This window comes from Triturus cristatus, chromosome 5_2, assembly GCF_964204655.1.
Source record: "Triturus cristatus chromosome 5_2, aTriCri1.1, whole genome shotgun sequence".
NCBI lineage: Eukaryota > Metazoa > Chordata > Amphibia > Caudata > Salamandridae > Triturus > Triturus cristatus.
Genome location: NC_140588.1, coordinates 931,373,872 through 931,390,822, shown reverse-complemented (window position 1 = coordinate 931,390,822; position 16,951 = coordinate 931,373,872). Strand labels below are relative to the sequence as shown.

Genomic DNA, 16,951 nt, shown 5'->3' with positions numbered 1-16,951 from the left:
TTTACTTGAATAACACACTGGGACATGAGTACAGATATGTCATTTCGTATATCTGATTCCGGCTATCTAAAGGCGACAATCAATTGTAACAAGATAGAACTGACCTCAGTGTACACTCATCAGAAAGCCTGAAGTACTGACCGGAATATGATTTAAATTACCCTATGCATTTACTTTTGCATAAATCTCAGTCCTGGTCCCTCATCCCGGAGCACATCGTAGGACTAGGGGAAGAGCTGTGTTCTTTATCCACTGAAGTTGCTCTGAGACAATTAGTCCTGTCCTGTTTTTCACTCTAAACCAAAATGCTCAGTTATGTAGAAGGGTTTTATCGGTTCTCTGGGACCATGTATCAACAGTAAAAGTAACACTGGTGATGATCTCAGCACTCCAAAAAGAGAGATCTCCAATTCCCCTCATCAGGTGTAATTAGTAGGCCTGGGCGAAAATTTCGTTCCGTTCGCGGAAATTGCGATAATTTGACATTTTCGCGTTCCGCGGAGAGCGCGAAAATGTAAAAATTTCCGGTTTCCGCAGCTTGGCGATAATTTGTTTCTTGCTCGCGCTGTAAAATAATACATTCTCGCGCGCGCGCGATCGCCTTACCCGAATCCCTGCGTTCGCCGACAAGTTTTCTTGATCCGGTCGCGTTCTCCATGAGATGTTGTATTGTTTTTAGCCATTTGCGCTGTCTCGTGACAGTTCGCGCCCGCAGTGACGTCATGCGTCGCGCGATCACGTCTTTCTTCTCGCGATCCTGCACCGCGAGACAACTCAAAACAAGATGGCTGCGCCCGCAAGCAACCACATCGGTAAGTTGGCGACCCGCAACCATGCAGAAAATCTCGCGAACATGCGGGGAAAAAACTTCCGCATCTTCGCGATATTTCCGCTTGTTTGCGATAATTTTAAACATTTTCGCGATAATTTGGGAAAGTTAATTTCGCAAATTCCGCCCACCCCTAGTAATTAGTACATCCAGACCTGCTTCTTTCTTTGCAATGTGTTAAGTGAAGCATATAGAATGCACCGTCGCATACATTACACAATATAAATTAAGGAACCCATGATGCAGATAGTGGACAAGTTTGAATTATTATTGCACCTTTTCAGCTGTAATTTGCAAAGTAACATAAATTCATGTTAAATTTTCACAAAACACTATCCTTGATTATCTTTTAGGTTTTATAAATCGCTCCAATGAGGCTCTGTATAATATGTAAAGATCTGTTATTCAGAGCCAAGATACCTGTGAACGTGCGCTTTAAAATTAGACCTTATGTTATGTGTTATATGTGACACTCCATCATTATTATCTCAATGGCGCGGAGCAATTTTCGTCCTGGGACTTGTGTTCTCAAACTTACAATGGGAAATTCAAACCTATATTTTCCAACTTGACAAGCGTTGTTATCTTAAACAATTCAGGACTGGCTGGGGATTCACAGAATATAGGGTCTCTTAACAGCACAACCTATGCGCAATTCTTCAAAGTTATTGTCAGAAAATGTCGATACAATCCTTCTCTCATAAGTTTACTTTTTAATGCCGCTGTTAGCACTGTACTGACATGAACCTTTACTGTCTGACTCACCAGCCCTTGTGCAGAACTCCTGAAGGGCTGCCTGACACGACATGGCGTCTATTGCAGCATCAGGAAACAGTGAGGCCAGGTGCGTGGATAATGCCATAGCCTGTCCCTGGCTGCATAGCAGACCAACCCCAACCCACACCCAAGTGGAGCTAAGCATCCTCTCCTGGGGAAACGCTGCAGCCGTTCCAAAGCAACACCTAAAAAAACAAGCATTTGCAATGCAATAGGCCTTGCATTAATAAACTTTAAGCTATTGGCGTTGCAAATGCTAATGATAGTTATTTTATTTTTTGGGTTAAAAAATATCCCAACAGTGGCATAAGTACTAAAAGATATTCCACGAAGCAAGGAAAAGATGCAATGTCACAGGCTGTTACTAGGTTTTCCCTGTGGAGTTGTAAAGGGACCTCTCTGAGCTACATAAGATACTGCACTCTTAATGCAATTTTGAAGAGAAAGATTGCAGCTCAGCATGGAAGTGATATATATGTTAGCTTGAGTTTTAAAAATGCACCACTGTTTGTTTAAATGGTGCCTTTTTTAAATGCAAGTCATCAAAAATCACACTTCCAATACAGGTCCCTTTACAACTCCACAGGGACACCTAGTAACAGCCTGTGGTACTGCACCCTTTCCTTGCATAGTGGATTTTTTTGTTTATTACTTATGCTACTGCTGGGATATTTTTTAATAAAAAAATGAAACCTCATTTGCAACACCAATAACTCAAAGTTTCACTAATGCGAGATCTAGTGCATTGAAAATGCTTTGATTTTCTTTCAAACAGAGAGAAAGTCAAGGCAGGCACACCCTGATAAACATAGGCATCATATCAGTAGTGCTTAATAATCTCAGGGTCACCCAGGCAGCTGCACCTTGCTGCAATGGAATGCTGCCCATTGACTCTAAATTCGGATTAAGCCTTACGCCCTGCTGAAGCACTGCTGCCAAAGACTTTGTCCGTGTTGAGGTGCTGAGCAACCCAAAAGAGAGCAGACCTAAGCACAAGTGCCAAGAAACTCCTCTGAAGTCCTCACCCTAGACAAGAGTCGGGCTGTCCAAGATCAAACAGCATGTGCAGAGGGGTCGAGCGGTGATTTTACTGGCGATCACCTTCCTTCCTGTGTCAATCTGTGCTTGCTTTTTTCACCCTAATGAGGCCCCCAAAACTGGCAGCAGTCCTGGTAGCATGTGATCAGGCCCCTTACCCCCTTATTGACCCCGGTAGCAGCAAGAAGAGTTCCAAGTCTAACTTGCAGGTCTCCTGTCCTACTGAACGGAGGCCCCAAGCCTGGCTGGATTGTTCTAGTCTTGTGTGGTCCGTGTGTCTCCACTCTTTACCAGCGGACACACATTTCAAGCCAGTCTGCTGCCCTCAGTAATAAGATCGGTCCTCCAGTGGAAGTGGAGCAGCTGACCTACTGTCACAAGCCCCTTTTAATCACCAGACGTTCAAGTTTCGAAATATCAATAATTCCTAACCCCATACTGGGAGGCGAATCGTGGTTTTCCCGTCCTATTGCCCTTCACCATAAATAACAAGATTCTTTCACAGTAGTAGAGTCGTGTTTTCTCTTCCCACGGTTTGCATCATTTATAGTGTGTTTAGTGTAAAATACAGATCACTATGAGCTAGTGGGTGCAAAGTTGAAAACAGCGCATATAAACAGTTTTGGCAGGAGGATTTTGATTATATATGGCTTTCAAATAATTATATCAGTGGAGAATTAATGATCAACTAGTAATCGCAAATCATGTACATTCTGTGCAACATAGGTCCCAGTGTTGCATATGTATTATATTATGTGATTTGTATTGCTTGGTTCCTATCTTAAGGAATTATTAAACTGTTCTTTAAAAGCATAATAAGAATTTTGTCTGCACATTCTATGTTTAAGTGGGACACCAACGACTTGTGGCACTGCAGCCTTTCCTTAGGAACTGATATTTAATTTCCACTAGCGAGTGGCATTAGGAAGAAGCACACGCATTTCTTTCTTCATTAAGCAGAATTTGGAAATAAAATTCTTACTGTAAAGACTACAAAAGCATTAAAAAAATTATCACAAATGCTCTAACTCGTTCCTAAATCACTTGGTAAAAGAATTGAAATATTACTTAAAATAAGGGTGCAGTACCACGGTTTGTTACTAGGTGCCCCTAGTAACAGCCTGTGTACTGCATCTTTTTCGTAAGACCTGATATTTAAATCCCATAACCCAGTGGCTTTAGAAAGAAGCGCAATCGTGTCTTCCTTCATTAAGTGGCTTTTTTATTCTAATCCTAAAGGTTACAAAAGCCAAAATAAAATGCAGGCAAATGCTTGCACTCTTTCCTAAAGCCCTTGATAATGGAATTTAAATATTAGGGCTTAAGAAAAGGACGCAGTACCATGGACAGCTAGTAACAGCCTGTGGTACTGCACCCTTTCCTTAAGCCCTAATATAGGCATCCCATTACCCAGTGGCTTTTATGAAGAAGCACAAGCATTTCTTCCTTTATTAAGTTGAATTTTTTCTTATCGCAAATGCTCGTTCCTAAAGCCACTGCGTAATGGAATTACTATATTAGTGCTTAAGGGAAGGGTGCAGTACCACAGGTTGGTTCTAGGTGTCCCAGGGACACTAAGTAACAGCCTGTGGTACGGCGCCCTTTTCTTAAGCCCTAATATTTGAATTCCACTGCCCAGTGGCAATAGGAAAGAGTTCAAACATTTTTCAGCATTTTATTTTTAGGCTATTGTAGCCTTTGCGGTATGCGGCACTTCAAATTTATATCTTTAAAGTGTGCAAAGCAGTCAATGTTCAAAAAGCAAAAAAGTAGATATTAAAGGCTTCCTGCCACCATTTTAAAAGGCATTGCTGACATTAATGCAAAGGTGGTGGTGACTGCCTGAGTTGTGCCATAATTGTGTGCTTTAAAGTGCGTGGCAAGAAGCGATAAAGTCTTGTCTTTATCGTGTTGGCATGGCATGTAAATAAGTAGATAAAGCGGATTGGCTTTAAAATGTCGTGTAAGGCGATAGGATCAGGCACCTAAACACGCATATGAACAGCACGAACGAGGGAGGTGGGGGGAGAAGTCACGGGCTACGGGAGGGGGTGGGGGAGACAGGGAAGAAAATAGTGTTCGGAGTAAAGGGGGCAGTAGCCATGGAAGGATACAAATGAGGACATGGTTGTCATGAGGAGGGACTAAAACGCCCAAAACCAATCGGAAGGCTGCATTTAAGTCCTAAGCCAATAAAAAAGATGGGCGGAGAGTGGGCGTAGCTTCCACACTATACTGAATACTGCATGCCTCGCAAAGCAAGCAGCGCATGCGCTGAAATTCTAGGCTCCACCTAATCAGTACTTAACTAGTATAAGGACCACATCTGTTGTCAGGGCCTATATGTCCAGCTAGCAGGGCACTAACTCCAGTGGAAATAAATGCAAGTCAAGTATTCATTTTAATATTTCATACATCAAAGTTTGTGAGATGCGTATAGGTCAGGTATCTCCAACAAGTAGCTCAGGAGGTACTTGTAGCTCCTCAGCTCGTACTAATTTCCTTAAGGGTATAGGCTCTAAACCTATATGGCATTCCGAGGCCCTGGACCTAGGTAGCGCTCAACATCAGTCCCGACAAGCAGGAAGGAGATAGTGCTGCTTAACTCTGGCTCTTAAGAGTGGCAGCCAGAAGAACACACAACTGCAAAGCACCTTACTCTCCCACAAACGCATAGGGTCCTGTAACATAACTCATCTCTATGGGATAAAGATGTATGGTGATTGGTTATACAGCAGCCACATGCTATTAGTCACACTGTGTATGTGAGCACCTGGAGAGGAAAAAAGGCTGCCAGTGGCAGCTGAAGCAGTTTGAGTGCAGCACTGCAGGTGCTGGGGTGTGCGAGATGTGTATGGAAGTATCAGGTGTGAAGAACAAGAGGGACTGGAGAGGGAGCAGGCGCGGTGCGTCCATTGGGGCGTTGGGGCGTTGCCCCCCCGCCCCCGCACCCACCCGCAGCTCCCTCCTCGGTGTCTCTGAACTTAGTTTACTTAAGTTCAGAGACGCCGAGGGTGGGGAGAACTGACAATGCATGTCAGTCAGCATGACGTCGGACCGTGGGCGGTCCGGCGTCATGTTGACTGACATGCATTGTCAGACAAGCCAGGGAAAGGCAGCACTGCAGCACAAGTGCGCATGAGTGGGCATGGAGAGTAATTTTTAGCCCGTGCCCAGTCATGCGTACTTGTGTTTTTACTGCCTTGCGCATGCCCATTAGGAGCCCCTCGGTCTCCTAATGGGCAGGCGGCGGGCGTAGCGTAAGCTGTGCCCTCAGCCAATCCTGGCGCTGCAGCAGCGCCAGGATTGGCTGAGGGGTTGCCACTCCAGTGCTGACGTGGTGTTCCGGTTTGAAGGGGGCAGAGGCGCCAACGCGGACCAGGAGCAGAGGCGGTCAGGTAAGTTTTTGTTTTAATTTTATTCAGTTCTCCCGCTGCTGGCAGCTGCCTCCCCCTCTCCTTCCGCGCTAGAGCAGTAGTTCATTCTTCGGGACCGTTATCCCCAGTATTTCTTTCTTTGCTACTTTGCATTGCTTGCTCGCTCGACACCGACGGGGCACTCCTCCAGCACTTTTACGCCCCTGAGAGGGAGTGGAGAGATTTAAGGGCCTACCTGGAAGTGGAGGGATGAGTGCAAGATGTGACCATGAGATAGTGAGAGAAAAAGAGAGAGAGACCGAGTGTGTGTCTTCAGAATACTTCTGTGCCAATTTACAAAGACATGTGAGTATGTGAAATGGCCCTTTTCCCGTAATCATACCTGCTTGACCATTTCTTTGTCAATTGTCCATTTAATCTTTAAACAAATCCTAAATGAATGATTTGTGGCTTCCTTTTTTAATATCATTTACATCTCACACTTATCACAGGCTCTGTTTTTCGTAATCGTCTCTCTTAAAAACTATGAAGTCAATTCACAAAGGCATTTATGAGCTGGTGAGGTTGTACTACAGGGGTGCTACTTTCAATGTGTGTAAAAGCCGTTGTGATTTGGCCCCTCGGTGTTCTGAGTACATACCAGGTGTATTTGAGTATCCAATGTATATTGTGTGGTGCACAATGCATGTCTTTCAAACCACACTGTACATTTGCTCCTTAGGCGCCAAGATACTTGTATGTATATCAATTTGCAGCCTGTGTATTTCTGTATACATTGTTTTAATTTCATTAAACAATTTGAATGTTTTAGTATATATTATGTGCATAGATCCTCTATATAGGCTATGGATTTTGAAAGACTTGAATTATGTCCCTAGGCCCCCTCAATATAATGGCTGCTTTGTGCAGTTGATGCTGGAAAGAGATATAAATGTCTGGATGGTACCGAACAATAACTTCCTGTGCTGAAGCAATGTAAATGGAATCCTTTAATTCAAGATCTTAAAAATAAAATACAAAGTATATAACATGCTGTGAGAGTACAGAAAGATACAAAGTAAAGCTTTAGTTACCTTATCCTGTGCATGCTTGGAGGATGGCTTCTTCTCTACAGGGTACATCAAAGGTACAGCAATACCCTGATCTGGTTTCTGATAAGCTGAAATTAGGTTCTTCATTTTGCGAAAATATCTTTTGCTGACCCCTGGTGCAAACTGCAAAACAACACATGAAAGTCTATCATTTAGTTAAATCTATTCTTGTGACATGTTCAAGTCTTAAAAAATGATTGCTTTCTTTCAGAAATGCCCATCATAAGTGAATTGTAGGAGCTGCCACAGCGATTGACAAAGTGGCACATGATGTGCCAGTGGCAAAGACTGGAACATTACAAGGCAGAGAACACTGACGTACCAACTCAAATGATAGCCTTTATGTCAATTATCAACAACAGTTTGTTAATAACATTTCCAGCCCTCAAAATACCTACTACGCTGCATACTACAGTTGGGACGAGGGGGGGGGCGGTGCCAGCAGCTAGACCGCTGACCAGCACCGGAAGGTACTCCTTCTCAGTAATAGTATCAGCGAAAGAGCCTATAGTCCCTCCGCTCAATCGGCGCAAGCTTGGACGGACCAGGGACAGGCAGATCAAGTAACAGAAGGCAAGTCAAAAAACAAAAAAGTTACGCTAACGACGCTAAGTGCTAAAGATCGAATACAATTCAAAGTGTGTTCAATTAAAATAGTACAATTTTTAAATGAGTAAATTCTTGTGGCTTGTTTCCTTGCACCACAGATGCTGGGGGAGCACAGAGGGCGTTATTGCCATTGCAGTGAAGCAGGTGTATAACCTGCAGAGATTCTTATCCCACAAGGCCGGACTTGCTTTACGAGCTATGCCGGCTGCGACTGCAACCTCCTAACTGTTAGTATGATCTGATTGGTGTGGCCGTCCCTCTGTACCCCTGCAATAACTATGGAGGGGAGGAGGAGTGACTAGGCTATGTTATAGTCTGGGTACCAGATATGAAAGAGGGGAGGTTCTGAGCAGAGGCATCTATGCTCACAGTGCAGTGGCTGCTTGAAAATGTCAAATGAGCTCTCATCGGGAGTCTCAGGCCGCCATTGAGTTCGGAATGTCGAATGCCCACCCACAAATCATGTGTTCATGTATAGAAAACATCACCAGTGACACGCGTGGGGCAGATTTTGCAAGTCACTAGGGATTGATAAATGGCACTCAGGTGCACTTTCCTATACTCGTGCTGACTGAAATAGTTTATTTGTGCGCTTATTTTGTCCATGGATGTAGCATGAATTTTTCAACTAAGAATCCCTTTTGCATTGTAGTAAACAACAGGTGTTCCAGTTACTGAATCTTCTTACTGGTATTCTAGCCGTCCCAACTCCCTCTCCTGTCTATGCCTCCCATAGATGCCAGTGTTTCTATACTTCCCTATGGCATAGCATAGCTTTGCCACCAAGGATTTGACGAGAAGATGATTTATTCCTCTTAATCTAGTCCTCGAATCATTGGCGAAAGTGCTTGTGAGCTTAGTCTTTCTGTGTGCAAATACATCCATGTCAGGGAACATGTGTGAAGCGCATTAGCATGTGCGTTGGAGATCATAGGTCATTGACAGATGGGGAGCTTCAAAGGCAGAACCCCACCCACTGGCCTTAGCTAAGACTGTTCTGTATTTCTTGTGGTGTAATGACTAGCTGCCTGAAATTATGAAAACAAACTCTTGTTCAAATCTGGCGTTAAGTGAAAGTGAGCCATAGGTTTACAGACAGAACACAGGCAAAGGGCCTTAGTTTCAGCGGTTCTACCGTTCTACATTTCTTGCTGCTTGAAATTAGGAGGACACATTCTTCTCAAGTTTTGGTGTTAGGAATAAGAGGGCTATAGATACAATTAAATGAATGCAGGTTTTCAGAGTTTGGTAGATTCATTATATTTATTTGGATTGGGGACTTGCTGCCAGTTGAAGTTTCCTTCCTGTACCTTCCCCACCATTGACCACCTTACTGCTGTGTCCATAGAAGTTATACATTGAAGTGTTTGGTGGAAGGAAGAGGTCAGAGTTCATTCTCTCTTTTAATCATGGCTGCTACAGATGTCTTTTCTATGGGGTGCAGCTGATATGACGTGTAGCACATGATTTGTGTGTGTAGTGTTTATGGGTAGGTGTTTGTTCGGCCACTATGCCCTCAAGAACAGTAACAAGTGCCATGTGTTGCTGCACCTACAAATACGGTTCAGGTGGTATTAAACTACTGAAGGTGCTCTTTTGATAGTTCTTAATTTCTTAGGTTATTTTATCAATAAAGTGTTTCGAGGCATTATTGGTGATTGTTTTTACAGGGCTTCCTTTAAGAATAAGAAAGTGTTCATTCTTATGGTAGAATAAGGTTTTTAAAACCGTTAATCTTTAGTTCTTGCCCCATCTATGGTGCAGGGTCTGAGTATAGCTGTGTGGTTTCTCGAATTACTTCATAATGTTATATATTTTGATCTTACATGGTTCATTTCCCTAATATACGGTGGTCTTGTTTGTGATGTTGTGCAGTTTATCATGCCTGCCTATGTATTGTCTATTTCAGTGGTGTTGGCGGTGTGCTGCATGGTGACATCCATGGCTGCTTCTTGCTCAGTATTTGCTCCCCAGCCTGGTCTTCATATTGAGCTTGTGACAGTTTTCTAAGTTCTAGAAGAAACGGTGATCTAGGTGGCCTTTTGCTAATGGCACACTAAGGCAAATTAATAAAGTTGCGTGAACTGAAATGAAACAGAAACCTTGTACAAAGGGTAGGAACGCTGTTGGTTTTCTAAACCCTGGAGGCTGCCATCTGTGGGTCCCTTGGAGTCCTGCAAAGAAGGTGGTCTAAATAATTCAGTTTACGTGAACCTTTGTTGAAAGATGAACAATGATACATTTAAATGTATTTCCTGTACTTACTTGGGTGTGTGGCTGGTGTGTTTTGTGAATGTTGTGTTGAATCTATTTTAGTTGTGCATATGAACTCCATATTCATCAGTGTGACAGAACTTGTGTGGTAGACCCTTAAGTAATATTATCAGAAGTTTTGTGTAAACCGCAAGCAGTCTTTGCTGCCAAAGGTTGGCAGTTGCTCAAGAGAAGTTGCTTTTACTACAGTATCTTTGTGATGCATTCACCACGGTCTACAATAGAAAGAAGGGACTTGGAATGAAATTCATCACATCACTGTAGCGAGCCATCATCTTCTGCTACAGTAATTATGTCCTCACGGATGATACCACCCACACAACAATTAAACCATCAGTCACATATAAAGTAATACTAGCACTGAGCAAAACATCAGGGGGGGGGGAAATGTGCTCAGTTTTCCGGGAACGTTTAAGATATCACAGAGCGATTGCATTGTATTTAGTTGCATATATATAGTGCTTCAATCTTCACTCTTTTGTTTATTTGCAGCTAGGAAACACAACTCTTTGGATGGAAGAGTGTGTACCTGTCATGTGGTTTCTATGATAATCAAAGAGAGTAGCCAAAAAATTAAAATTGCCCCCACTTTGAACTAAAGCTCTGATGCCACCAAGCAAGTGAAGCAAGTGAGCTGAATCTTCCATAGAACAATCTCCTTGTCTCTTCTATCAATGCATCTATCCATTCATTGTTTTGCCCTTCCATCCACCTGATATCCATGATTTCACCTTTATATTCTGCCATCCATTCATGCGTTTATCTATCATTCAGTCTTTCCCTATTCCATCCATCCATCCATCCATCCATCCATCCATCCATCCATCCATCCATCCATCCATCCATCCATCTAACTATTCAGGCTTTCATCCGTCCGTCCATCCATCTATTCTGCCATCCATCCATACACTCTGTTATCTATCCTTCCATCTACTGCCCATATATCCATCCACTCTGCCACCCAACCACTTTGCCGTTCATCCATTCATCAATCCATCTATCAGCCATACATCCTTCCATTCACCCATCCATCCACCCATCCATACACTCTACCTTCCATCCATCATTCTCCCTCCATCATCCATCTATCCATCCATTCTGTCATCCATCCATTCACTTGCCAGCCATCCATCCAGTCTGACATGCATCCACCCACTTACTCTGCCATCCATCCGCCCAACCACTCTGCCATCCATCAAATCATCCACTCTGCCATCCATAAATCTACTCTGCCAGCCATCCATCCACCCATCCTCTCTGCCATCCATTCATCCAAGAAGCAAAAAATGGAGGTACCCATTGCACCTGTGATTCATCGATTGTAGGTCAGCCTTTGACCACGTCAATCGCGAGAGACTATGGCAGAAGCTAGCATCCTGGAACATACCACTGGCCTACTAATTCAACTACACACTAACACTTGGGAACAGATCACGCCGGGTTCTGGATCCCACCTATCCAGACACTTTCCAACCACCCAAGGACTGAAGCAGGGGTGCATACTGGAACCTACTCTGTTTAATATTTTCCTCGCTGATTCAACTCCTAAGTTAAATATCGATAATTCACACACTCCAAAACGTGGTGAAATGGCCCTTTCCAAACTCTTATATGCAGATGATTTGGTCCTAATAAGTCGAACCCAGGTCGGGTTCCAACGATTACTTAATATTGTATGGGAAAACACTGAAGAAAATGGCCTTGCCGTTAATTTTGAAAAACAAAAACTATGACAATCAATGACACGAGGAGAAAGTCTCCATGCTGTTTCTTAGACACAACGCGGCTTGACAAGGTGGAGTAACACAGACATTTGGGCGTTCATCAGTATAGATGGCTCCTTCAGCCCTCAGAAGGAAGCGATGAGAAGAAAGGACATCAAGCTAGCAGTCACGTTGAAAAAACTGAAGATGAAATTATCCGGTCCAACTATGACACCACTACTTAGTATAATCAGTGCAAAATAATGCCCACCATAGCCTATGGGAGTGAGGCTACGAGAGGGTCAGACGCATAGAATTTGGATGCCATCTTCATCAAAACATATAGAATGATCTTCAATCTACCCGCTTATACCTCAATGGTGCAGATAAGGCTTAAATTTGGTGTCCAGAGGCAAACCCTGGCAAGAAGGGGAATTTACATCAATTGCTGGAATAGGATTAGGAAAGCTGACCCTAATAGAGTCTCTAACAAAAGCTTGCCTAGTCAACTGTAGGCCACTCCTACTAGCAAGCTATGTTTAAAAATCCAATTGTGTAAAATGATCAAATTGCTTGCCTTGGTGGAGGACAAGGCGGTTTTAACCAAAAGAAGTCACGCTTGGATGGTGCTGACCAACTATAGGTCTCTCAGCTTTCAAAAATATGTCCACTAAGGGTATAATAATAGTGCCAAAGAGAAATTTCTAAAATACCACTTTGGACTACTGTAATTGCAGCTCCATCTACTTCTGTGGCAGAGAAATAAAGACCTTAACCAGTGTTGTCTATGCAGCGAGGGGGTAGAGGATATGCTCCACATAATATGCACCTGCTATGGGAATGGAAATTACTTTTAAAAGTCTCTCTTAATGAAAGCGGAATCCATACACAAAGGCAGGCCATGCTGGCTTGCTTTGCCCCTATCAATCCACAAGTCAACTGTATCCTTTTGAAGTTCCTCAGAAGGGTTGAAAGGAAAATGCTGGTCCTACCATCCTCGTTAAGACTCCCTGATTCTCACAGGCCTCTTTATTCCACCAATTTTAATGCAATCTGCACTTAACTAATATTGAACACAGGCACTTTCAACAGTCCTTGTCTACACTCCCAGAAATTGGCCAAAGGAGCCTCAGCTTCTTTTGCACACTTTGCTCTCCCGGCAACAAATCTTGTATTACCTCTGTCATTCTTTCTGATTTTGCATAATACCCCCAAGCTGGTGATAACTGTTTATCGACTCAATTTTCCTACCACTCCTTGCGAATTTGCACAACACTATATAAATGTTTACACAGCACCAGACCGACCCTCATGGGTAACCTGCCTGGATTGCATCTTAGAGCCAATAAGAACCTAATTTAGTACCTGGACAGACTGGCCTTGAATATCGCAGACTCAACGCTCACCTGTACGTTTTGTCCAAAAGGTCCTAATTGTGTATTAACTCTATCTTCCCCTTCATATTCCTGCGAACTTGCACATTAGAGTATGTACAGAACTTGTCACAAAAGACTAATGACTCACTGGGTTGGCATTTTTTATACCTGTGTCAAACTTTGGCAATGTGCATATATAAGTTTGTCATTTGGGTCACTCTAAAAGACTTGCAGGACTGACATGCCACAACTGACTATTGTATTTATGGTTTTAACTATTTTTGCAATGGTTTTAACTAACCGTGCAATATTAATTAACTAAACCATCCATCCAGTCTGCCATCCATCGACCGATCTATTCTGCCATCCATTCATCCACTCTGCCATTCATCTAGCCATCCACTCTGCTACCCAACCACTTTGCCGCCCATCCATCTATCCATTCACCATCTATCTATCCACCCATCATCCATCCATCCTCTCAGCTATTGATTCATCCACTCTGAGATCCATCTTTCTAGACACTCTGCAACCCATCCGATCATTCACCCATTCATGCTTCCATCCCTACACTCTGCCTACCATCCATCCATTGTGCCATCCATCCATCCATTCACTCTGCCATCCATACACCCATCCACCTTGTCATCAATCTATCCATTTTATCATTCATCCATCAATCCATTATCTATACCATCCATTCAGTCATCCACTCTGCCATCCATAAATCCACTCTTGCCATCCACCCATCGACTCTGCCATCCATCCCCCCAATCAGCCATCATATCATCCACCTATCTACTCTGCTATCAATCCACTCTACCATCCATCGACCCTTCCACTCTGCCATACATCCTCCACTCTACCCTCCATCCATCTACTCTGCCATTCATCCATCCTGCCATCCATTCATTAATTCATCCACTCTTCCATGCATCAATCCACATCTGCCTTCCATGCATCCATTCGCTCTGCCATCCATATATTTATTCTGCATCCATCCATACATTTATCCACTCTGCCACACATCAATCTGTTCGTCAACTCCTTCCAGTCTGCCATCCATTCAGTCTATATTCTACCCATCCTGACATCCATCCATCATCTACCAATCCACTTTGCCTCTATCTATCCACTTAGCCACCCATTCACTCATCTTTTCACCCACCCATCCATCTATCCCTTTACTCTGCCATCCTCTCACCTGTCCAACCACCTATCCATTCATTCATCCTTTCACTAGCTCGTTCATCCACATGCTTATTCATCCATACTTTCCAGCGTCATTACCGAGACTCGAACCCAGTTCCCCAGGTCCGAGGTCGAGCCCCCTAGCCGTTAGGCCAACTCCTCTCCCCATACAACCAGCCATAGTATATGCTTTGATTATATGCTAGAGGAGGATTTCAAGGAATGCTGGTATGCAGCTTATAGACATGGTCATTCTGTCACAGTCTATGATAGCAGCTCTGAGGAGCAGCGAACATCAACCAATAAAAACAGCCATTATACCTCTGGTCGTGGTATATGCTGTGATGAGCCAATCCAGTAGATGGTTGGTACAAGCCATAGGCATGAAGGATACTAGCTGTTGAGGGTGGTTGGGAGACTATTTCTATGATTAGGTGTATTTGGAATGAGAACAGGAAATGGAGTGACAAGACGAAGCAATTGTAGGAAAGAACATGAAGAGAACAGGGCAGGGGTGCTGGTGCCCAAACAAGAAAGACCTCACAGGAAGATGAACTCATTATCTCCACCCTGTACCTGGTTGTGAGGTTGATGCACTAGGAGACACCATCATCTGATGGAGAATTGTAGGCTGGGATTTACAAATACACACAAAACGTGCAGTCAGGCACAGTCACATTAAAGGCAGATAAACTTTATACCACATTACTCAGCAGATGCTCCAAAGTACCTGCATGTTTTGCAGTGGTCTGTAAACAGACCTACTGTTTATACTACATAATATACACTTAGGGTCCGATTACGATCTCGATAGGAAACTATTCCGACTGAATCGATTTTGGAGTCGTTTCTGAATGAATCGGGTTCTGCAAGTACGACCGAACGATTACAATGCATCCGGATGCTTCCGAATACGATTTGGTCAGACTCACATTGACTTCAATAGGAGCCTCTTTTCCGACCGAATACACAGGCTCCCATTATAGAAAGGGGTGGCTAGGGAAAATCGTGCAACCTGTAGCGGGCACCCCTTGGTGCCTGCCACACTGTGCATTTTTTTTTTTACGGAGTTTTATATAGCACAAACTTGACCCGGTATCGGGTATCAGAGCGCTTTACATAGCACCAGTTGCGTTACATGAGGACACATTCATTTTTTTTAGGCACGGGGAAATTAAATGATTTGCCCAGAATCACAGAATGTTCAGCGTCATTGCTGAGACTCGAACCCGGTTCCCCAGATTCAAGGTTGCCCGCCCTATCCATTAGGCCAACGCCTCTCCCCATGGTTGGAAAGAGATCCCTTGGGTACCCCCACAATACCTATTCAGAAGTCCCCGGGTGAAGGGGGGCCTGCTATGGGCCCCCAAAGACAGATTCCAACAGCCATTTTGTTTGGGGCAGACCGAATCGGAACGGCAGTCCGAATCGGTCATCGTAATCGCTCGCTCGGAAACTGTGTCCATAGAGCTGTACGATTCGGAACCGAATCGGACAGCCCGACCAGTTTCCGGGCATCGTATTTGGTCATTGGGAAATCGGAAATGTGTACGTAGTGGCGTAGTTAGACCACTGGCGTGGCACATATAAGAGCGCGGGGCTGCTGTCGGATTGCCGGTATGGCGGAGGGGTGCTGATGGAGTCCTGTAGGGGTGGGAGGAGACCGACGCACCCAAAACTCGTGGCGCCCGGGGTGGTGTGCTCCCCCAGCCCCCCACCTCTTGCTACAGCAATGTGTGTACGATTTGATTGGAAACCAGGGTTCCGAATCGGATTCGGCAAACCCGATTCGGAGCCCTTCCAGATGTCATCGTAATCACCCCCTTAGAGTGCACATAAACAATCAATGGCGTTTTGTGGTTTCTATGTATGCTCCACAAGGCAGCACACATAGAAACAGCAAAAACAAGGTAAAATAAAACATTTCTCCTCGTTGCGCCAGGGTAAGACCAGGTTTCCTCTGGTCTTAATTTTGGAACTGCCCCATATTTATGCCATCCTTGTAAATTTTGGACAGCGTCAAAATCAATGGGTGTTGAGGTGGGACGCCCACCAAAACACCCATTGCCCGCCCCTTTCAGGCTAAGCATAGCGTGAAAGGGTGCCTTATTCACAAGGCGGGATTATGCCACGTTAGTGCCACCTTGTGAATAAGGTGAAACCCCTATTGACACCACAACGTCCAGAAAAGTGACATTGTGGTGGTGATAGGGGCTTGTAAATATTCCCCATGGGTTCTATACTTTTAAGATAGCTGCCAATGTGACGACTCAATACCATTTTGTGTGATGCAACATGCCAGTCATATTGAAAGCATAGATAACATAACTTCCTATACTGTTGGGATGACTTTGGCAGGGCTGCACTGCTAACTGTTTTCACAACTTATCTCCCAAAATCCCAATGTCTGCCACTTGTGCACAGATAGGTTGTCTGCCCGGCTGTGAACACATGGCTTTTGCTTTGTAGTTCCCTTATAGATGCTACTACCTTCCCTTTTATTACTGTCCTCGTGTTATGTTTTCTGACCTCCTCATTTCTGCCCACCCTCACATTTAAATAACATTCAAAGCTTTACAATCACCACTTCACCACTCGCCTTGGCACCTTTATTTTTCCTTTGCATTGTGTTTCCATCCTTGCAAAAGAATACATACACATTGTGATGTGGACTGAGAGTTTGCCA

At 44.0% G+C, this 16,951-nt stretch overlaps 1 protein-coding gene across 2 annotated transcripts in view; it reads right to left on the bottom strand.

Annotated features, from left to right (window-relative positions):
- Nucleotides 1-16,951, bottom strand: part of SH2D1A (SH2 domain containing 1A) — a 684,773-nt gene that overhangs the window by 275,285 nt on the left and 392,537 nt on the right. For both annotated transcript variants that reach the window (XM_085608137.1, XM_085608136.1), the window contains exon 3: nucleotides 7,095-7,235. In XM_085608137.1, the coding sequence (XP_085464263.1) occupies nucleotides 7,095-7,235 (141 nt within the window). The remainder of the gene's footprint in view (nucleotides 1-7,094; nucleotides 7,236-16,951) is intronic.